This window comes from Atractosteus spatula, chromosome 6 (genome assembly GCF_055471065.1).
Source record: "Atractosteus spatula isolate fAtrSpa1 chromosome 6, fAtrSpa1.hap1, whole genome shotgun sequence".
Lineage (NCBI taxonomy): Eukaryota > Metazoa > Chordata > Actinopteri > Semionotiformes > Lepisosteidae > Atractosteus > Atractosteus spatula.
Genome location: NC_142711.1, coordinates 64,919,494 through 64,942,787, shown reverse-complemented (window position 1 = coordinate 64,942,787; position 23,294 = coordinate 64,919,494). Strand labels below are relative to the sequence as shown.

At 40.1% G+C, this 23,294-nt stretch overlaps 1 protein-coding gene across 1 annotated transcript in view; it reads left to right on the top strand.

Moving 5' to 3' along the window:
- Window positions 1-23,294, top strand: part of sema5a (sema domain, seven thrombospondin repeats (type 1 and type 1-like), transmembrane domain (TM) and short cytoplasmic domain, (semaphorin) 5A) — a 129,589-nt gene that overhangs the window by 52,853 nt on the left and 53,442 nt on the right. The window contains exons 5-8 of the mRNA XM_088918723.1: window positions 14,704-14,766; window positions 16,375-16,473; window positions 18,515-18,728; window positions 22,694-22,979. Of these exons, the coding sequence (XP_088774849.1) occupies window positions 14,704-14,766; window positions 16,375-16,473; window positions 18,515-18,728; window positions 22,694-22,979 (662 nt within the window). The remainder of the gene's footprint in view (window positions 1-14,703; window positions 14,767-16,374; window positions 16,474-18,514; window positions 18,729-22,693; window positions 22,980-23,294) is intronic.

Sequence of the window (23,294 nt, the reverse complement as noted above, 5' to 3'; positions counted from 1 at the left end):
GTTATTTACTGTAATAAATTGGATAAAGGAAACCAAATCCGGATAAAAGCTTTTCCACATCTACCATGAACCAGTTCTTAATCCCTGGCTGTAAAAGTGTTCCTCAAACCCTCTGACTTGTTGAATACTGTTTGTGTGCGTTTTGTTCATTAGACAGGTCCTTTATGTCCAGCACTGAGTCTTTTTCCAGGCAGGAGCAACATCATGAATTGCAAAAACCACCTTGTCTGTTCTCCAGACTAACATGGCAGAGTCCTGTCAAGGTAAATGGAGTGTGTACAATAGCCTTTCCTGTCTCCTCAGGAAGCCAACTTTGTGTCTTTGAGGATATTTAACTATGGATGCTGTACATATATTTACAGAGCAAAGTCAGGTGCTTGCCCTTGTCTTTATCATGTGAACCAGACTCAGCTGAAAGCCTTTTGATCCCAGCAACATGTTGCAAAAGCAAGTTGCTCAACCTGCTGCTGCTCCTAGCCTGATTCAACATTTGGAGTTGTCAAACCCAGTTAAAAAAACGCTGGTTTGATTCAGTAAGAGTCTGATCCAAATACATGCCACACAGTGAGTCATATTTATGTCAGCTCCCCCTCTTGTTTATTTTTCTTAATGCAAGAGAATGTAAATATTGACGTTTTAGTTGTTGCACCTGACAGTTCTTAATCTAAAATCTATCTCCATTAGAGCTTCGTCAACATGTATTGATATAAAGTAGCCGAGGAGAAGAGCACATGAGCCAAAGCTCTGGTCAGAAAGAGAAGACAGGCTGCTCCTTTTGGGTTAATTCACATGCTTGTTTATTTCACATTCATCAGTGCAGTCAAAAACATGGTAACAGTTACAGTAGAAATTTTGGAAACAAAATCAGATACAGTGTTACTGGCATGGTTGAAAAAATTATTTCTTATTTTAATACATTTGTGCATTTTTACTATAGCTGTTTGCTATTTTTAGCCCTGGATACTTGGTTTTCCATCTTAAACTGAACTCTTGCTCCATTGCACTTTTTGTGTGAAAGTGGTTTAAAGGCTTCTTGTCTTTTTTTTCTTCTACAGCATGTCTTGCTGATTAGTAGTGTCTAGACCTTTGCTTACAAACATTGCACTGACCAGCATCAGCCTGCTGCCTGGGGCCCGATGTGGGGCTGGATCTCGACCCATTTCTCCACAGGGTTTGGGGTCGGGTCAGACGAATGGACAAATCTGGGAGTTGTTGGATATACAGGCCCTGAGTGAACATTTTTTTAAACAGCAAAGAGGTGTATAAACCAAAATGGCAAACAACTTTGCAAAATAAACTTGTTTTTATAATATGTAACTCTTATAAAACATGGGACATATTAAAAGGCTCAAGGCAGGCACAATAATCTCCTCCATTTATAACGACATTCTTGCCCAAGGTGAATAGTAACCAGCTTTTGGGTCTTGATCTTCCCATAATCGAAGAAGTAAACACACCGAGCATCCCTTTTACAGTTATAACTGACCATGAGACAGATCCTTGGTTTGGTCAGTGTTAAAGCATGAAACAGCAAAAGGTAATTGAGTGTGTGAAAGCACTTCACTTTATTGCAAGACAGAGGATTTGAGCAAGCTGTATTATGAAGACATACTGTATAGAGGGTATTTGGAGTCTGCTAAAGAAAATCCCTGTTTTATGACTACGCTGATTGAGATATGGGCATGAGATATGTGTCTTACTTGGTGAGTGACAGGAAAATGCAATTCATCTCCAGATAAAGTTTAATTTAAAGTATGGCATTCGCTGTCTGGGAAAAAAATGGGCAAATAAATGGGTGATATTTTTATAATTCATTCATTTTTGCTCCCTTTTAAATATACAGCGCCATGATTAGAATTGAAATCAGCAAAAGCAACATTTTTCAATTTTCATTGTCTTTTTCTCAACAACAACTCCTCTCCATTGAAATCCAGCCTCTTTTTGGTGCTTGTCTCCCTGCTGGTCCTGCCAATGTGCATTCGCTGTCTGGGAAAAAAATGGGCAAATAAATGGGTGATATTTTTATAATTCATTCATTTTTGCTCCCTTTTAAATATACAGCGCCATGATTAGAATTGAAATCAGCAAAAGCAACATTTTTCAATTTTCATTGTCTTTTTCTCAACAACAACTCCTCTCCATTGAAATCCAGCCTCTTTTTGGTGCTTGTCTCCCTGCTGGTCCTGCCAATGTACAGGAGTAGGAGAACTGGGTTACGCTGTCTTCTCCGAGCCTTAGCCTGGTGCACAGCCTGTTCTATAAGGGATGCAGAGGGGTGGAAGTGTGTGCACAGGCAGCTCCTGGGAATCCAGGCTGCGTTCTGCCTGTCTTTCTCCGCCATGTATATACAGCTCAGCTCTTAGCCAAGCTGAAAGTGCTCTTGCCTTGGAAACAGCCAGTCCCAGCTCTCCCCCCAGTTGCTGCTACATAATGTACATAAGGGCTTCGGAACTGTGCAGGATGTGTTTCAGTACACAATGGCCATTGCTATTTTTTTTCCAAATGTACAGAATTAATTAAATAATAAATTAGTATTTGTATTGTACATGTCTGTATCGGCAAAAATCCTAAAGTGATTGTCGTCATTGCCTTGGGGTCATTGGTGCCAAGAAGCCACAGCCTCTGGAGGGGAATCAATGAAAAACTGTGCACCACAATTTGTAAAGCACTAATGGCTATTTTAATAAAAGTAGAGTAGAAGAGTTTATTGCCATGCACATTGTATATGCACATTGGAAAGCAGTTTAATCAACTCCTAACACTTTATTTTAAATACAACACTTTTCTTAACATCCTTAATTTACCCTTAATATCCTTACCCTTGAATGATGGGGCACTGCACTGCAGCAGCCGACAGTAGTCACTTCTCTGTTGCGTTGTTGTTGGCTTGTGTGTTTGTGTTATTGTTCAGTTTATAGTTGGTGAGTGAATTTAAAATTTTAAAATGGCATCACCAAGGGGATGTTATTTTGAGTAGGGAAGCTCAGAAGAATGTTAAAAGAGATCTTAAGATGGCTAAATTAAAGTACAAAGACAAGGTTGAGGGTGAAATCAGGAAAGGTAATTCACACACTTCATGGGAGGGTATCAAATCAATGGTGAAAATGCACAAGAATGCAGGCAAGAGTATTGGACAGGTGGAATTGGTGACATTGCTGATGAATTGAATCAGTTTTATCTTCGGTTTGATGTACACAATTGTACTAGTGAACGCAATATTTTTAGAGGCAGGACCAGTGGTTATGCTATTGACATTTGACAGTTTATGTTATTATGTTTATATTATCATGTACATTGTTCAGTCAGGAGAGGAAGAGTCCAGGTTTCTCTTGGGGGTAGAGTATTGAAAAGGTGTGCCAGACAGCCCTGTGGCATTTTTCCCTTTATTTTCCAAATGTCATTAAATCAGCAAAAGTTTCCTAGGATCTGGAAAGAATCAGTTGTGATCCCAGTGGCAGAAGTCACATCTCCAACCCAGAGAACCTGCATGAGGGGAGAATCAGTGGAGATGGTGAATAAATATAAGTATTTAGAAACTGCAAGTTAAATTGGAGGCAAACATCAATTCTATGTTCAAAAAGTGCAACAGCGGCTATTCTTCTTAAGGAAGCTTAAACATTTGATATTTTATTGTTGATCATATTTTATTAGTCTTTTGCTGAATCTGGTTTAACTGCTACCCTGGCCTGCTGTTTCAGGGATCTGAATCTTAGTAATGTCAAACTGCCTCAGAAAGTCACTGGTGCTGGTCTTTCATCCCTATCCACGTCTATCAGTTATGAGTCTTGCATAAAGTATATTCCATCCATATTCCATCCTTAAGTTTTCATTTACTGTATACTTGTGGACATAACCTTGCTTAACAGATGATTATTTTTTAGATGTGCATTGTGCATTGGGTGTTTTCGTTATATAGTCTGCTGCAGTAAAACAAATTTCCCCTCTCTCTCTTATAATAATAAAGACTCTCTCTTAATAACTCCTTGCCATTTCAGTCTCAGTATATATAAATGAACAGCATAATGGCGTGTTGCGGAAAATGCAGATATCCTGAGGGTCCCATGTAAACAGGTCCTATTCTGCTGTAGAGCCAGGTCTGTTGTGTCGCTGATCTGAGCATCCAGACTGAGGCCAGTGGCCTGAGGCGATGGAGACAAATTGAGATGACAGCTCGCCAGTGACAATAACAGGAGTCCTCTTCCAGACTCCGACTGTTATAGGGAGCTCTTCAGCAGCCCGCTGTCGGGCTGTCATGGGGCTCTGTGCTTCAGGGCAGGAGTCCTAAGCCCACTCACAGCCTCCTTGAACTCCTCTACGCGCATGTCTCTCAAGTTTGCTGCCTGTGGATCTGTCTCTGACATTGAAACCAGGTATTACTGTTATAAATGTGGTAAAGAACTTGCTTGGAGACTCTAAAACAATACCTCAAACATATTGACAACTACATTTGTCTTTATTTGTAGTACATTAAGGAAACCGTTTATCCAGATAACAATTGTAAGCCTGAGAGGTGATGTCTTTGACCATCTTGGTTGCCCACTTTCCTCTGACTGAGCTCTTCCGTGAGGGGTGCCTGAATCATTGTGGTGTGGTCTGATGAGTGTGAAACATGTGCCACATTACTCTGAGCACCTGGAAATCAGAAACACTTGTGGTAGAGAAAGTGAAGTGTTACAGTTTGCCAGCATGAATTCCATTGCAACACAGAAGTTACAGTATGTGAGCAAACTAATGCACAGATAAATAAATATCGGGAATAAGAATGGACATTTGCTTTTGTAGTTAGCATTACATGCTGGGCACAGTTCTTTACTCAATCAGGAATACTTGAATAATTGTGAGGGGATTCAGTTATGAGACAAGGAGCAATATTAATCGTAGAGAAACAAACCCAGGGAGCTTTTAAAATATCCTCAGGGCACTGTTGATCATAGCATACTGAAAGTATTTTAGCTTTCAATATGTCTTAGGAAAATGCTTCAGAATTCCTTATTGTGTAATTTTATATACTGTACATGTAAGACAAGACAAACTGCAAAATGCCTGTATCTCAACCTGTATCTCATTAGTTCCTTTCTTGCAATTACGCAGCAGCAGTGAAACAATTAACTTCAGCTAATCAGCTGCCAGCACAACATTTCCTATAATTTCAGAAGCTTACTAATTGAAACGTGTTGAGTAACTCGGCCATTTAAATGCATGGAATAATGAATATTAGTCAACAAAGCTTTCAGAATGACATACTTAATAATATTTTAGACAACGCAATTAAGATGACTAGTTTGGTCGCAGCAAAGCTTCCATTTTTTGCGGTAATTTGTTAATCCCAAATTACAAACTGCTCAAATCCTGAACGCATGTGAACAACACAAAGATGTGTTGATTAGATCTGCACGTTTTTAATGATACAGTGCAGAACACTTAGACCGATGAAGATTTCAGTCAAGACTTTGCATTTGGCTGATGATTAATGGATTAATTTGCTTTTTTCCAACTTTAGCAGCTGGATGTACTTTAATAAAGATGGTTAAGGCAGATGTGTTTATCTTAAAAACACACATGGTGTGAAAAGGATGGGAACATTCTCTTACACAAGGCATAGTATTTGCATTTCAATAGACAGTTCTTACTGATTTCTCCGAGAGGAGCATGCACAGTGCCAAAAGACAGAGTGATGACATGACTCACTTACCACTATGTCTTGCAAAATGATAGCCCATGCTTTGCACTGGGCTTCTAACCACAATACTGCTGCTATCAGAGTCAGCAAAGGTAAAGAGTGTTGGCTTTTGTTTCTTTACAAAAGTGCAGTACAGTCTGCCCACTTGCCAGTTCAGCAAGCTTTAGTTTACTCTGTAGGTGTCAAATTAATACAGTAAGAAATGTGCACTGCATTATTTTATCAGTGTTATGAAAACAATATATAGTTTCCTCTAAGTAAAATAACCATTGCCTTGTAGGCATGTCCTCTCCTGATGAAGTTCACAGCCATAGCTTTAGTCACTAGTGGTTGTGATTGGACTGGAAATTAAAGCCAACATTTAAAGAACTTGATTTTAAACCTTGGCTGCTGAATGTCGACCCAGCCCTCTCCGTGGACAGAGAGGTTAATGGGTTTATCTCCAAATAATTTAGTCCTGTGCTTTCCTCCTCTATGGAAGCTAGTAGTGTACAATCATTGACTGCCACCTCATCTGAAGAGGCTGGATGGGTATATGTAGCTTGAGATTCATCCAAACCACATGGCTGGGGTGAGAAACACTCATGCCTCTCTGTGGGCTTCAACAGCGCCTGCCTGTTTACAACAAAGGCTGTATTCTCAGCCACTAAGGAATGTCCTTTCAGTGAACAGTGGAGTCAGCTGGCATTTTTTTCCTTCCATCAGCAGGATTCCAGGCATTTTCAGAAATCTTGGACACAATCTCCGATATTTAATGCATTCCGGGCCCCGGGGTGTGGACGGGAGCTGAAAGTCCTCGGACTGAACGTTTGGGAACAGTGGTAAATCAGATCAGTTAAGTCACTTGGTTCAATACTGGTCAAGGGCTGGAATGAATAGGCCAAAGATCGTGTTGGCTGCCCCGGGCAGGGACTCGGGTTCTAGTTAACTTGGTTCGTATCACTTAGGGGCGGAGCAGTGGCTCTGTGGCTCAGGATCTGCGCCTGTGGCTGGATGGTTGCCGGTTTGTATCCTGCAGCTGGCAGAGGAATCCTAATCCGTTGGGCCCCTGATCAAGGCCCTTCACCCCAACTGCTCCAGGGGCGCTGTACAATGGCTGACCCTGCGCTCTGACCCCCAGCATCTCTCCCCGTCAGTATCTCATGGAGAGCAAGCTGGGGTATGAGAAAAGACAAATTCCTCATAGATAGATAGATAGATGCAAGATATGCAAGGAGGAGGTCCTTAACGTGCTCTTCATTTCTACAAGCCTGTCATAGAGGGGATGGGAGATGTTGTCCATGATGGCCTCTAGTTTGGACACCATTCTCCTCTCAGCCACTACCTCCAAGGGGTCCAGGTCAGACCCAATGACAGAGCTTGCTCTCCTGATGAGCTTGTTCAGCCTTTTTGAATCCAGTGCTCTAATCCCAGGGCCCCAGCATACCACTGCGTAGAAAATGGCGCTCGCTACCACCGACTGATAGAACATATGTAGCTTGCTATGCAAGAAATTGTATGTGGCCAATAAAGTGATCTGATCTGATCTTATCTTATCTTACTTTAGGTGAACTTAATCACGTTTCCGAGGATTCTGAGGTGCTAACATAAAAAATAAGAGCATCCCACTGTATGCGGGCCACGTGAGTTCATTCGCTATGTAGTTTCCACGTGTAGATCTAAACTGAGGTGTGCTAAATAAAAAATACATTTACTAGGAAATTAATTTCAATAGCTTATAAAACATCCACCAAAATGTAATTTCTAACACAGGTTTGTTATCTCCTTTGTTGAGAACTGAAGGAAAGATTCTGCCTGACAGTGTAGATGGACCTTCTTGTTTTCAGCATGTAAATATGGTGAACGGACTCGTCTGCCCCTTACTTTTTAAAAAAACCTGCTGACAGACTCTTTGAGAGGGTAAAGACTATATCTCTTTAAAGTCATAACTTTCTGTCATCTAGCAATTTGCGTCTCTGCAATGAATAGTTATAATTCTGAAAAAAGTACTTTGAATTGCTTTATCTAAATGCATCTTTACAGTGCTGTTACTGTACATTGGTTAACTATAAAAAGGTGAGGACTGTTAACTCACAAAACACTGTGGCTGAACTAGTAGTTTTAAAAGGTGAATGGTGTATTTATAAAAGGTTTTGAACATTCAACTGATTTATCTAATAAATATAACATTTGGTAAAAAGACAGGTGTTTTCCAAAAGAACATTTAATGGAAATGGAAGGAAATATGACATTCAAAAGATTAACCTTGATAAATCTTACCATTTAAAATGACAGAAAATATTAACTAGAACAATGAACGTGATTTGCCTGTAAGTTTCATCAGTATTTGTTCACGGGTGATGAGAATAGTAAATATTCAAACATTCTGCAAGCATCTGTTAGTTATTAACAGTCAATTGACAGAGAGCTGTCCAATTAACATCACTTACCTTTTGAAAACATCACACTGCTTAAATAATGCATCTTTGTTCATAATTTACAACATTCATTACGTTTACATAAACATTGCAGTAACTAGAAATCACTTCTGTAATGTTATAATACCTTCCAACTCAAACACATCCATCCATTTTCTAACTGCTTCTTCCTATTTAGGGACAGAGGGGAGCCAGAGCCTATCCCAGCAAGCAAGGGGCTCCAGGCAGGGTCCACCCTGGACAGCACATGACCCATCACAGAAGACATGCACACACTCGCAGCAGGGCCAGTTTACAGCACCTGCCAGCAAACTGCAGCACGTAGAGGAATCCCACAAAAACACAGGAAGAACATGCAAACTCCACACAGATAACACCTCAGGGCTGGAATTGAACCCAGGACCCCAGCACTGTGATGCAGTAATGCTAACCACTATGTCACTCAAAACCACATCCGCACCGCTAATTATAAAGTGAGTAGGTACATTCCAGGTCCTATAGGACTCTAACACAGTAACAGGCTCAAAGACGTTAAACTATTTACCGCTGAACAGAGGCTACATCACAGGGGTCATGATTCAAAATCCACAAAGACATTGACAAAGTAAAAAAAACAAACTTTCAACAATGAGACACAAACCGGAGGACACAAGTGAAAACTATGGGATAGTGCATTTAAAACTGAGAACAAGAAGCACTTTTTCATGTAAGGGGTTGTGGGAGTATAGAACAAGTTGCCCGTGCATGTTGTTGAAGCCATTATAAGCCTGGCTTGTTTCAAGACCAGGGTGATTGAGAGACTGGCATCCAATGGCTGCTCTCTGTCCAACAGCTTAGAGTGGCCTGCTCTCACATGTGACATCCTGACTGCTCTTGAACTCTAGTTACAGGACAGCACTTTAGGACAGTCGTCCATTTCAGGAATGCAAGAAAGTGACAAATGTTGTACTTGGAAACTGTGGTTGTTAGGAGGTGGTGAAATTTGTGACTTAGTACCGTAATAATTAATAGTCACAATTTAACTGTTTGCATTCAAAACCTGGAGAGGATTTGCTTGTTTTTATAAAAAGCCATCATGATGAGAGTTTAGTGTAAGCAAGCCGAAGCATCTCCCTGATCCGTAATTTAAGAAGTTTATTGAGTACCCCAGGAAGCAGAGCTGTATATACTGTATGTGCAGTACCTGCTAAAGATGCCACTTTGACCACTTTAGTAAAGAGTGGTAAGAAAAAGAAACAATGTTCTTTAATTCCTATTATGTTTTTTCCCTTTTTAGTACATGACAATTTCATTTATTTCCATCCAGGAACATAAAAAAAGACCAGGCTCCCTCTTTGCTTGTAAATCGCAGTGAGTTTGGCACTTCTGTGCTCAGAGTTACACTCATTCTTCTGAGCCAGATGCCTTTTGGTGAGAAGGTATTTCTTTTCAGCAGCTAACACAATATGATGCAGCGTTATCACTTAAAACTCATCATCTTTCCACTGAGAATTTAATTTATTCTCAGTGACAATCAATAAGACACATAAATAAGATATATACCTCTCCCTTTCTTCCTGTTCAGGGTTGATGACAGCTGTGCACAGAAAAACTTATCAGCCAGCCTGGTATGGAAAATCAGAACTGCAAATATGTTTTTTTTCCAATTAATTTCACCTCATTTGACTCGGTTAAAGTTATTAAGCTGCTAAACAACTCACACTGAAACTTTCACATTCTAAGATAAGCACAGAATTACATTACATCCTACATTCTGATTTTATAATATTCACAGTGCATAGTGAATATTCACTATTTTTAATGAACTGGTATTTTTTTGTGGTTATGAAATATCTTTGTTCTGCAGTTAAAGTGATGTTAAAGTGATAAATCTATAATTTAACATCATGACACCAACAGTAAAATATATGCACGCAATAAATGCAGGGGGATAATATTTATTATATAATAATTAATAATAGCAATTCTTCATATTTATTTAGTATTTTTCATCCACAAGAATCCAAAAGCACATTAGGCTCAAGAAGGAATCCAGTCCTGAGGTGCAGTCCCACCTGGGTGATGTACAGCAGCAGGTTCAGAAGATTACTTCACCAGCCCCCATGTGGAATTTAACAGGAAATCAGGGTTAACACTCTTCCTCTCACAGAGACATCCACGGGACTTTCTCGTGACCCAGAAGTGAGGACCTCAGTTTCATATCTTTTCTGAAGGTCTGAAGGGCAGAACCTCCTACAGCACAGAGTCTCCAGCTACCATACTGAGGCAATGGTCTGGAAAATGGCCCCCAGGAAAGAGCGCCACCTACCGGTTCACCAACACCACTTGCAGCAGCACCCGGGTTTCCTTATTAAAGCATTGTTCAGCTTGTGAGATCTGATGAGATCAGGCTTTAAGGGAGTAAGACAGTGGTCTGAATTCTTGGGCATGTTCTTGTGAAAGAATGAACAGCAATATTTTTCTTGGAAAACTACTAAAAAATTACACCACTCTTCTTGATCCGACAATTAGGCATATTAAATTTTTCAGTTTTCTTGAAAAGTCGATAAGTCAAAAGATCTTTCTGACTGTAGGATGTATTTCAGTTTCATTTACTGTATATGAATATGTGCATTTAGACCTGAAACCACAATGCTCGTTTTTAAAAACAATGGGTTGTGGACCTATGGAACAACCTGCCAAACCGTGATGTCAAAACTGACACCTGGCTTCTGTAAAGTTCTGGAATCAATTAATTTCTAGAGACGAAATACGCTGCATGGGCTGAACTGGTCTCATCTGTTTTGTACTCTTTTTAGATTCTTTTGTGATGTTGAAGGGTTTCTGTTGAACTGCGTCTGTAAGGGTCTCCAATGTTATGAGTATGTAAGGCTCACATCAGTAATTACATTTCCTTTTCTACTCTTCATTGTTCTCAGGCAGTAAAAGTGCTTTTCTCTGGGAGAAAACATTTACTGTAAATGCCTTGTACTGAGGCTGTAGTCCAGTGGTAGCCTGTGGGCAATGCCTGGCTCTGCACTCCTTTTCTCATTTCTCACTTTAGCAGTCCAATCTTCAGTTTCTTGGTGCTAAAAGTACTCTGACACATTAAAAAACTCTGTCATGGTCGTCTGACCTCATTTCTCTGTAATACTCATATTTCATTATCCCGAACATCTGTATGATTTAAAAATACTACTATATCCACTGGTTACAATGCCATTGAAGCATTTTTTCTTTAACTTGCTGCTCATTTAATATCTGCACCACTGACCCACTTATTCAATCTGTCTTTTAAACAGCTGAATTCCCAGCAGACTGGAAGTCCGCTCTTGTTCTCCCTCTTTTCAGAGGGGTGATAAGTCAGACTCCGACTGCAAAAATAACAAGCAGTTCAGCTTTTTTAGACAGCAATTCTATTTCATCTGATACGCAGTCTGGTTTTCATTTTGAGTGCAGATGTATTACAGCATCCTTAAAAGCTCTCAGTTATATTACAATGGCTAACAACAAAAAGCACACTTAAGGAGCTATCTTTTCAGATTATCTAACAACTTTAAAGCTTTGGATTACTCGGGTCTTCTAAAAAAGTAGTTTTGGTCTTGTTATAAATTCCCTTGAATCGTTCCAGAATTACTTAGTTAATCTATATGTAAGATCTCAAAGATTTGTGTTAGAATTTCTTCCAGTTACAAAGGGAGTGACACAAGGTTCTGTCCTGGGTCCTGATGTTTTCTCAGGCAACAGGGATGTGCTGATGACACCATCTTGTAGTCAGTTGGACACACGTTATCATGAGCAATGACTGATTTCTATTTTATTTTCAACAAAGTTCAGCAAAACTGCTCCCTTACTGATGATTACTAAAGATTTTATTCAACCTGAAGCATGTCACTCTTTATAAATGTCCAACCGTGGTACTTTAAAATTCAAAATCTATGTTAATAGATTACAACCTGAAGTGACATATAGACCTGGATTCCTTTACCAGAACAAGCCATGTTTTACATGTTCCTATAGATGTAGACTAGTGTCCTGCTCTCCATCGTGGGCTATAGTGATGTATAGTGATGTTGTGTACAGAATGACCTCTATAAAACTTGATGTCTTCTACCATTCTGTCATAAGATTCATTACTGGTCCCCTTTAATATACTCATACAGTAATCTCCACTCTCTTATTGATTGGTCCTCTTTGTATTCTAGAATACAATACAATCTCAATGGTTTCCATTGATATGCAGATCTTTAATTATGAAAACACTCCCCTTTCATCATAACCCCTTCCAGTTCTCTCTGCCATTTAAGGTGTATCACTTTGAACAAATTGAACATTCCAAGAGGAACTAGGATAGACTAAAAGACTGTAAACCTTCAGCACAAATCTTTTCTATTTGTTGCTGTTAATGACTTGAACATTCTGCAGAGAGATCTGAAACTATCCACCCTTGTATCTGAGCATTTTCAGTTACATGATTAGACCTTAACTGCCTGACACTTGCAGTTGTTTACACTGCCCTGTCCTGTAATGTTCTGTTATTATATTTACATTTTATTGATCGTCCTTTTCTTTCTTTCACTGTTTTGTCAACTGTGTGTGAGGCTCTTGTCTAGGTCATTATTGCAAATAAGAATTTGTTCTGAACTGACTTACCCTGTTATAAATGAAAGATTACTGTGCTCCAGATGTGAAAGCATGAATGAGGCTCATATTTTTGCTGTAATTTGGTTGAATTTTCCATTAGGTATTTCAACCCTTGTAATTGTACTGTGCTGTAATTTTAATTTTGAATACATATTTAGACCCATGCAGCAGCAGAGTTTATGTAAATAAGGCTGGGTATGGATTGCAGATTGCAAGTGCTTACAGATTAATTCAATCACCAAGGTACAGAACAAGGGCAGCGGAGAAATTACTGTAGGTCTTCTGTCTATTCTAATATGAGGAACAAGTAAAGGTTCATTAGATGCTGAAAAGAGAAGAAAAGAAACACAAAGTATCGGTTGTGTGGCCTTCTTCAGGTGTCAAATGATGGTTTCGTGATTAAGGAACCTGCAAACAAAACCACTTTTATTAACACAGTATTCTTTACCTGATCTTGTATAAAATGCTTTGTGTGAACGTTGTATTTCTTTTCTTCTCTTTTTAGCAGAAATAAACCTGTACTTGTTCCTTTGCAGCCTAGGCATGCTGATGCAGCTACCTACTTGAACTACTCTAATATGAGTACCTCCATAAAGCTAGATGCAGTAATTGCTGCTTCCCAAACACACTTTTTTATCTTGGTCTCATCATATACTTTCTTTAAAGTAGAGTTTAGTTCTTCCTGTATTGGTTTCCAGTTTAGACGTTTCTAATGTCTGGAGGTCAGTGACTCCAGACCCAGCACACTGCTGCATGCAGTACAGTTCTGCATGTCCCTGTTTCCCTGCTGGTGAGCTCAGACAGTGTGGATGCTGCTTCGCTGACACTGCTCAGTCAAGTTCCTGTGCCAGCAGTCTTCTTGAAACCAGACTGTCCTTCATCAGTGATTTCTTTTATATCATCTTATATCTTGACTTCTTTAACATTCAGACAAGACACATAAAAGGATATTAGTAAGCTAACCAATTAAAATATGAAAAGCATCCTTTTAAGGGTAAAAAGGTGGAAGGCACATACACTGTAATGTTTCAGTTTACCTGTACTAAAAGTTGTGTACCTTTTATATACTGTAGCACAATTTCTGTTTTAAAACCCAAAGTTGTCAATTGCTGAACAATTGAATTAGTCCAATGACATTTTTTGCTTCCTTTATGGAATTGAATTAAATAATAATTAGACAATAAGGAGATGGCTGAGCCAAAAAAAAACTGAAAAAACTGAAAGTGAAATGGAGTGAATAAATCACAGGAACTGATATTATGTCTATATCAGATGAAGAAAATCTAGTAAAACAATCGTGTACATTATCTAACAGGGAAAAGCAGGATAAAAGTGAAATGTAACCAGCCATCATTTAAACTTGGTAGCGCACTACCATAAGACAGTACAATGGGAAGAGAAAAAGGAACTAACAGGACAGAAACAAGTATTCTGAACTACAATGAAATGAGTTGTGTTTTAGCAGAAAGAGCTGTTGACCTCTGGAAGGCACTATCCAGTCAATAACAGTCCTTCATTAGTTTCCTCAAATTTCCCAACAGATAAAAGGCAATTTGATCCTTTGCTTTAAAATTGAATACATATCATGACTCAGTGGCAGGGAAATGACTTCTGCAATTCACTTCCTTATCTTTCAGCTCCAGACATTCATCTCAGTAATTAAGCAAGTTGATTTTGATGTTGTTGATCCTGTTAGCCGCTTTGAAAAATTAATATTTTAGTCACAGTATATTATACAGTATATAAGTGTAAAATTTAATTGTCTTTCTATATTTCACCATAAAAGTATAACACTATTAATATTCTTAATTTAATATCGTCTCAAGAAATTATTTTTGTTTTAGACTTTTTATTTATCGATCTCATGTTAATATTGATGGCAATGCATACAATACATGAGTCTTGCAGTAATGTTACAAATGCTATGTTCTCAACTGGATCACAGATATGTGATTTTTAAATTCTTTGACCTTTCTCCATCAGGGGGCTGAGTGGCAGTGCGATGAGTTTACAAAGAGGGCGTGCTTCAGTAAAGGGAAGTCTGAGGTACGTGTTCAGTTCTCTTTCTTCTCAACAGGCTCCAGGGGTGCCTGGTACTCTTCATGACTAGTGAAACACACTTTTACCCAGTCCTCAAGAGAAACTCTGACACGTGTCCAGTCCTGGTCCTTGAGGGCCAGCATGTTGGAACGCATTCATTCCAACTCAACTCTTAATGACCTAAGCCTAATTAATGGCTTATTATGGTCCACTTTAACAGTTTTCAATATAATACAATCTTGATTCTAACTCACCATTTACTGTATCTTCCCATATTTTATGAGATGATGAGGAATATGCCCCTTACAGAAAAATGGTTATGGAGTCTTCACTTCCAATAAGTCATTTTGAATGTGAAAATATAAGACATCCAGTAGCTTGTATTTCATGACTGTAGACAATACAGAAGAACCTGTGCACTGCACCGAGGATCTGTAGAGTCTATTTTTGGCTTTTCCTGAGCATGTCAAGCTCCTGTTCAAAGCACACTGTAAGGCAGCGTACTGTATGTACAGTATACTGGGGGCTGATGTTTTTTTAGAGCCTTTCAGACTTTTTCAGCTGCTTAGTATGTGGCAGACAATTGTTGTATCTCTTATCAGTATGAATCAGAATCAAATTTAATGACAATATAAAGCACAAACTCTGTGCTGCAGCCCCGTAACTGTACTAAATCCACACTACATAGGCTGCAGGGAGGCAGAATCAGTTCTCAAAGCTGTTCTCTTGTGCTTATGCACTTGGTAGGGCAGCCAGGTTTACTGCTGCTGACAGACCTGAAAAGCAAACTCGGGAGGTAATAATAGTGAGTCTGAGAACAGCACCATATGATTAAGTCTCTGTAGAGTGTCTGACTGAATAGCTCAGAAGGGCGAAGGTAAAGTATTGCTATAATTCAACAATGTAACTAATTGAGGAATGTCTTAGAAGAATCTAGGAAAAGGTATAGTATGTGCAAAGGAAATTGGTTTAAAAAAATGGACGTGACCACACTGTGTGTATTTACCTGTATGTGTTGGAATTACAGAACCCATTCAATTCTTGGGTCACGGTATAAAACCTTAAAGAATACAGTGCTTTGAAGAATTATTCAAGCAGCAGACATTGAGGTGAGTATCGGAGCCCTGTGAGGCACATCGAGGAGAACAGTTTGGGAAGAGTCCTGAATGTCCACATGGTGTCCAGGTCTGCTACCACTGCTGTCCTTTCCCTCCCCATGAATGTGAACATCTGTGCCTGGTGGTCAGCCTGACAGGCTGCAGCGTTTCTCTTCTCTACATGTTACAGACTCAAGCTGTCTGTCTGTATACATTGTCGGTCTACTCACACCCTCTCACTCACGCGACAAAGTAGGCAACTCACAAACCCTTTGTAAAAATAAATGTTATGCATCTCTTCAAAGTAATGATTTTTTTGTTATTATCTATAGGTCAAAATGTTGCAGGTCTTTATGAAGCCACACATAAAAAATAATTGCACTTTACTTTTAAAGCTAGTGATAAAATAGCCTTTGGCTCAGCTTGCTCGCAGACGCTCGTCTCTCTGTGATTGGTATCGACTGTGAAGTCTCTGCTCCCTGCTGTGCCTGACGTGGAGGCTGCTGCTGTGTTGCAGGACGAGTGCCAGAATTACGTCCGTGTGCTTCTGGTTAATGGAGGCTGGCTCTTCACCTGTGGAACGAACGCATTCACTCCCATTTGCACCAATCGCACGGTAATGAAAACCAGTTTGCTTCCCTCTCGCCTCTCCCTGGCAAGGAGGGATAAGGCCCATTAGCAGCACAATGTGTTTGTGCTTTCCTCCACAAAACAAAGTGCAGAGGCCTTTTGTTGAGATCTGTGGGGCAGCTGGGGAGTGCAGGTGTAATAACACAGTGTCTTTCTTTCAGAACAGATGTGACACACATGAGTGATTGATAGTTTCAAGAGTTACTACCCAGCGCTTTGATATTTACATCTGAATGGTTTTGGCAGCAGCTTAAGATAAACGACAGCATCCAGCACTTGTTAGAGTGATTTAAGTAAACTTTTTTGCACATAAATATGAACATCACTCAGTTGTGCTTCTTCCATTGAAAAATGCATACAAAACAATGAAAAGAAAGTGTGATTTATCTTCATGTAGCATGATATGCATGTTTTTTTTCCACGCAAATAAATTGTTATATAGTCGACAGGTTTCCATGTCATAATCCTTGAGTTATTTTCAGTTTTTGTTAGAAAGTTATGGAAGACAAAGGTTTACTTTTGAGATGTAAATCAGCAATGATGTAAGGAAGGCCTACTATGTTCTATAGTAATAAATAATTAGGAGGTCAGGCACAGACAGCAAAACTTTTTCTTACTTGAAATTCTCCCTGTGTGGCTTCTCTGAAGAACATAACCTGTCAAAGACTGACGTGAATTATTGATTTCAATAAAAACTCCCAAAGAGCTGACAGTCATGTTTTCAGGGGTTCCATGTAGTCACACAGCATTAATAACAGTGAGGAAGAATACAGATAGCCTTAATAAACGTGCAGTAAATAATGTAGCCTTGTGTATCTTGATGTAGTGAGTAATAAAGCAAGGTCCTTAAATAAAAGGGCATGAATGCAGGAATGTCATTCAAAGTGCCACACAGGTACAGCTGTTTGATGCCTGAAGGGATGTCTTTTAAGTTTTATCTATGTTTAATATTCATGGAAGGTGTTGGGCTGCAACCCCAGGAGAAATTAAGCATTTATCTAAAGAGACAGTTCAATGAATCTAGGCTTTGTTCACAGTTCCCTCGAATGGAAGTGCACATTATACTCAGCTTGATCTAGACGGTGAGGGTCGTTACCTTTAAAAGTTACTTGATTCAGTGTAAAATGCTAATTAGCTGTATGCTTAGTTGGTGTTTAATGGGGATGGATCGAAGCACCCCAGAAGTACTGTAGGAATGAAAATATCGTAATTAATTTACAATACCTTCACAAACATAACACTGACATTTTTCCATCAATACTAGTCTGCTTTAGGACTTAACCGGCTGCCGACGTCATGTGTTTGTTTTTAACCCACATTTTCTGCAGAATAAGCAATAAGTGAAACAGTGCTGGAGAAGGCTGACTGCTCTCTGTAACACTTGCTGGAATATAAATCGATTGTTGGGTAGATTGTAAACTTTTGATGGAGTAAAGAAATAATATAAATCCTAGTGTACAATACATATTGTAGACATTTTTATTAAATACATTTTAAATCAACGGGTATTTTCACTACTCTAAACTCCAACTCTCCATCCCACTCACATGTGAAAGACGTCAGATGCATGCTGGGCATTTTGCTCTGCATCAGCACTGGGCAGCTGTTGTGCTGCTGAGCAGTGAGACAAACAAGCTCTCAGTCAAGGTGTGCAGACTGTTTGTCACATCTTGCTCAGCCAGGCAGCTTGTTTATATGGAACTGTGAAGTCAGTATAACATAATACATACAGTATTTGTCTTTATATCCATTCCTTATTTGTACATACAGTACAATACATTAGCTTTTTAACATGTAAAACTACAGTATATACTTAGAAAAGGTTTTCTATATTAATATATCTTTCACTTAAAACGTAATTAGATCTTCATGAAAAAACTTAATAAGTAATGGTGATAACCTGATTAGATCTGTTAATAAAGACTTTGGAAACACATTTCATCAAATACTGTTTATTGCTAGTAAGTGATAAAAACTTGAATGCTTCCAAAAAGGAACAGTTGGATGTTTTTGTACGTGTGCTGCAGCTGACCAACCTGACGGAAGTCCACGATCAGATCAGTGGCATGGCGCGCTGCCCCCACAACCCCCTGCACAACTCCACTGCTCTGATCACCTCCAGCGGCGAGCTGTACGCCGCCACAGCCATGGACTTCCCTGGGAGAGACCCTGCCATCTACCGCAGTCTGGGAACGCTGCCTCCTCTCCGCACCGCGCAGTACAACTCCAAGTGGCTCAATGGTGAGGACAGGGTGAATTAATGGGTGGGGCACAGGGCGAGCTGAGGGAATGGGTGGGACGAGGGGCAGGGGTGAGGGAATGGGTGGGGCATGGGGCGAGCTGAGGGAATGGGTGGGGCACAGGGAGGGGTAATGGGTGGGGTGAGGACAAGACAAAGAGCCGGGCTGGAGGTGGGACAAGGGGCAGGATGAGGGTGGGGAGAAGGCAGTCTAGGCAAAGTCTGGGGCAGGGCTATGAGCACATGCTCTCTCCTGGGACCTGTGGCTCGGAGAAATAGAGATGTTGCTCACTGTGAGAATTGTCAACGCTGAATTACATTGAATTAGTCAGTAGCATGATGGAAAGAGAAAGTGGGAAAAGTATAGTGTGCCAGCTGTGGAGCCTCTTTGAGTATGACATGGGGAGAGGGAGGGGAAAGAGTTTTCCAAGCCGTTAGGTGCGTGTGGTTTAGTGTCCGATGGTCTCCCACACTCCTCTTTCTCTTCTTGAAGCTGTTTCAGTGGCTGTTGGATAAGATTCTGAACGTGAAAAAATAAACAATGCAATTAATGTGCACCCAAGCTCAAGTAAAACTAATTTGCATCCTCTTTAACAAATCCTTTGTAAGACCTGCGATATTACTTACTGCAATGTTTTTCTTGAGAATTTATATTTGTTTTCTTGTGGTTGATTAAAGAGGGCCTCCAGTGCTGGCTGAATAAATTAACTCATTTGTAACCTTTTTTATGTTCTAACAATGTAAAGAAAACCTAATTGGTTTACAGGCACAGCAGAGCAAGTGCAAAGTCAATACATACAGTAGCAGCATACAGCCTCTTATATACAGTACAGTGTATGTAATATCTTGAGCCTGTTAATTTTTTCTGTCATGTTTTGTATTGATCCAGGGAGAAAGTTTGCCACTTTAAATGCTTTTATGAATGCAGTGTACTGGATTGATCATCTAAAATGTTTCTGTAATAGGTCTTGCGAGGCGGCAGTGTTTTCAGGCACTGAGGTTCCTTGTTGATCTTAATTGGAAAGACCTGAGGGGAACTTCGATGTCCCCTATCTAGCCCACAAGACTTCAGCTCGCAGTTTTGCCAGTAGACCTTGAGTGAAACATCACATTAGGTCAGATGGGTTGGTACAGGGCTTGTGTGAAATGTAAGGAAAATGCTCAGCATTTTGATGTACTTTAAAATCTGAATTGATTTTTGGTGGATTTGCATTAAAATCCTCACCTTTCTTTATCTGCATGGAGAAAGGGGCAGTTAGGAACAGACAATTTTAAAGTTTTACTGACAGACTGAGCTTGGGAGAGCAAGGGCAGCTGTCAGGTCCAATGAGTGTAAACACCATGGGTGCACAGTGGTATAAGGAGCACACCTTCACTGAGAGGAAATGATTTCAGCACTAAACGTCGAGGAGCAATGTAATAAATATGGTAATGCCAGCACTGCTAGGATGGCTGCCTGCTCTTCCTTTTGTTTCAGCATCATTTGAGTCCAGGCTATAACCTCAGACTTTCATTATCACGTGAATGCTTCCCGTTTTACTTGAGGAAAGAAAAGGAGCCCCAGAGAGAACATTGCAGAACATAGTTATAATTCCACCAGTGTCCACAGAATAAAAGGGCTGTGCCATAGCTTACCTGAATTGAGTCCTTAGGAGGTTTCTTCGTTATAACAGTAACGTGTTCAAGAGATGAATTTCATTTCTCTGATGAGGCAGATCAGCCTGAAGCTGGAATTGTACTTGTACTGGAATTCAAGATGAATACGGTGCACTTTTCAGCAGTTTGCCACATCGCCTTGTAGGTGAAATTCAGAGACCAAACATTTAATAAATTTTAAATTATAGTGCCTACTGCAACCATAAAAACAACTCATGGTATGTAAAAAAACCCTCACAAAATCAATTTCAGTAAAGCCATGCACATGTTTTACAACCAGGAAATAACATGCAATCCTACTTTTTCAATATCCTTTTCAGTCTGAATTGCATTTGTCTCTGATTATTGAGAAGTAATTGGTGTTTGCACCTCTATAATTCTGCTTGGCTTCCATTTGCAGTTAGTTGACTTGTGTAGGGTTGTGTTTCAGTGTGTGTGGTATCACAGCTGGTACTGATGAACACCCCTGCCCGCTTGTGAAGGCTGTGTACAAATGGCAAAACCCTCTGTGGTCTCCTCTTATCGCCAACTTTGTGTTTAGCAGGGTTAGTGTCTAAATTCAAACACCTGTTTGTACCCGTAAAAGAGATGTTCAGAGGATGGAAATGTTGTTGGAATGTCCCTTCTAAACAGGTGATTAATGATCCTCATACCTCTCAGGCTGTCAGGCTGGCTGGCCCAGAAAGGGCCAATCGTGTGACTGAGGACTGGCATGTGGCTGTGATTTGTCAATAAGTCAGTGTGTATATTTGGAAGTCAGGGTGAATATTTGTACCATATGCTGCCACTGTCAAGAAAAACACCAGCGGGGCTCTGGCACTGCCCTGCAAGGAACGTGTTCTTTCACCCTTTACAGCTCTCTGTAGACATATCCCACTCTAGAGCGACTGCAATGAAATGGTCTTTGTAGCATAATGCCAGAGGATTAGTGGTTAACTACAAAGAAGACCTTTTAAAACATCTGAGAAGTAAAATGAGTATTTGTGTGTATGTGGAGAGGTGTTTTTTTTCTCAGTGCTAATGCTCTTCAGAGGGGCTAAGTCTGACTTCACTGAATAATCTCTGTAGATCTCATATCGTTGCTATCACACTGGTCTGCTGGAGTTTGTTCCGACCTAGGTACTCAATTTAGTCAATTAAACCATATCTAACATATTTAAATATGATAATTTATAGTTAATTAAGTACAAGATCATACAAGGGACAGTTACATATAAAACACAGAAGAACATCATAATGTCACGTACCTGTTCTTTCCAGACGCTATGCGGACGACACAATCCGAAATAGTGAGGAAACACAGGGGGAAAAGTCATGCAGGAATACGGGGATGAACACAGGGGGGGCGTGTCCATGCAGTGCTGGTGATCAGGGGAGGTGTGGCCGAGGCTGACAATCCAGAGAATAAGTCCAAGGGAGAATCCAAAAACAAGCAGAAGTTCATGGCCGGGTAATCCATCAAAAACAAGGGACTAAAAACAGGTGCCGGGTTGGGACCAGCGGGGGGGAGGGAGCAGGAGCAGGAAGCTAAAAACATGACAGAGCCAGGCGCAACCAGGTCCCGGACTTGCACGATGTGGAAATCAGATGCAGAGCCTCGAGTGAAGTGAGCGCCTGGCTTTTAAAGGTGAACTGAAACGGGGTAGGAACAAGGAACAAGTGCAGGGAATGAGACAAACAAGGAAGGGCTGGAGCGCCCTTAAGAGGAGGGGTTTGCGATCGTGATACATAAGAAGTATTAGAGTAATGCAATTAATTAAAAATAGACCATCTACAGTATGTAACTGGGAGCTCAGGTGGAACCAACAGCAGTAGACACTAAGACCCAGAAACATCTAGGTCTGAGACCTTTGTCTTACTGTATATCCACAGTGTAGCTGGATTATCTCACATCCTGCTCAGCATCTATAGTTTAAAATTCCTTTATTTGTGCTGTAAAAAGGGAAAGTCAGATAATTTTTAGTGAAAAATTGAATCTGCCAAACATTAAAAGAAAATTGAATTAAATTTAAACTGAAAAAGCATGTGCTACTGTCTTTTGGAAAAGGTTCAGTATTCTTTCTGTACTTATTGATTTTTCTTCATGTTGTTCAAAGGACTGTGTGAAAATAACACTTAAAACTTTAACTTAGAATGATCTTAGAAAGTTCTAGAATGACTAAAACAATAAACTATTGAGTTTAAATAGTTGAAATATACAATTAAATTCCAGTCAGAACAGTATTTATTTATAGGCTTTTACTTTTTTGTGTTGAGGATAGCAGACAGGTCTTGTGTAACCGTTTGTTTTGATACATTGTCTTCCTTGCAGAACCCAACTTCGTGTCCTCTTACGATATTGGGAATTTCACCTACTTCTTCTTCCGGGAGAACGCGGTGGAGCACGACTGTGGGAAGACCATTTTCTCGCGGGCAGCTCGGGTGTGCAAGAACGACGTGGGGGGCCGCTTCCTGCTGGAGGACACCTGGACCACCTTCATGAAGGCGCGGCTGAACTGCTCACGGCCGGGAGAGATCCCCTTCTACTACAACGAGCTGCAGGGCACCTTCCTCCTGCCCGAACTGGACCTCATCTACGGCATCTTCACCACTAATGTGTATGTGGGCTTACCTGCTTCTAGAAATTTATTTATGGAACAAGTAATAGGTTAATTCCATGCTGAAAAGAGAAGAATGAAAACACAATGTTGTGTTTTCTTTCTTCTCTTTTCAGCATGGAATAAACCTACTGTATTGCTTGTTCCTTTGCAACCTATGCATGCCGATGCAGCTCCCCACCTGAAATGTATTTATGTATACTAAGCATTGCTGCACAATAAATTTATTTTCTTTGTGTTTATTTTTTGGGTGACTAAATCAACAGTGACGTGTCCATTGTCACCCTGCTATTTCGCTGTTCTTAATGGTATATA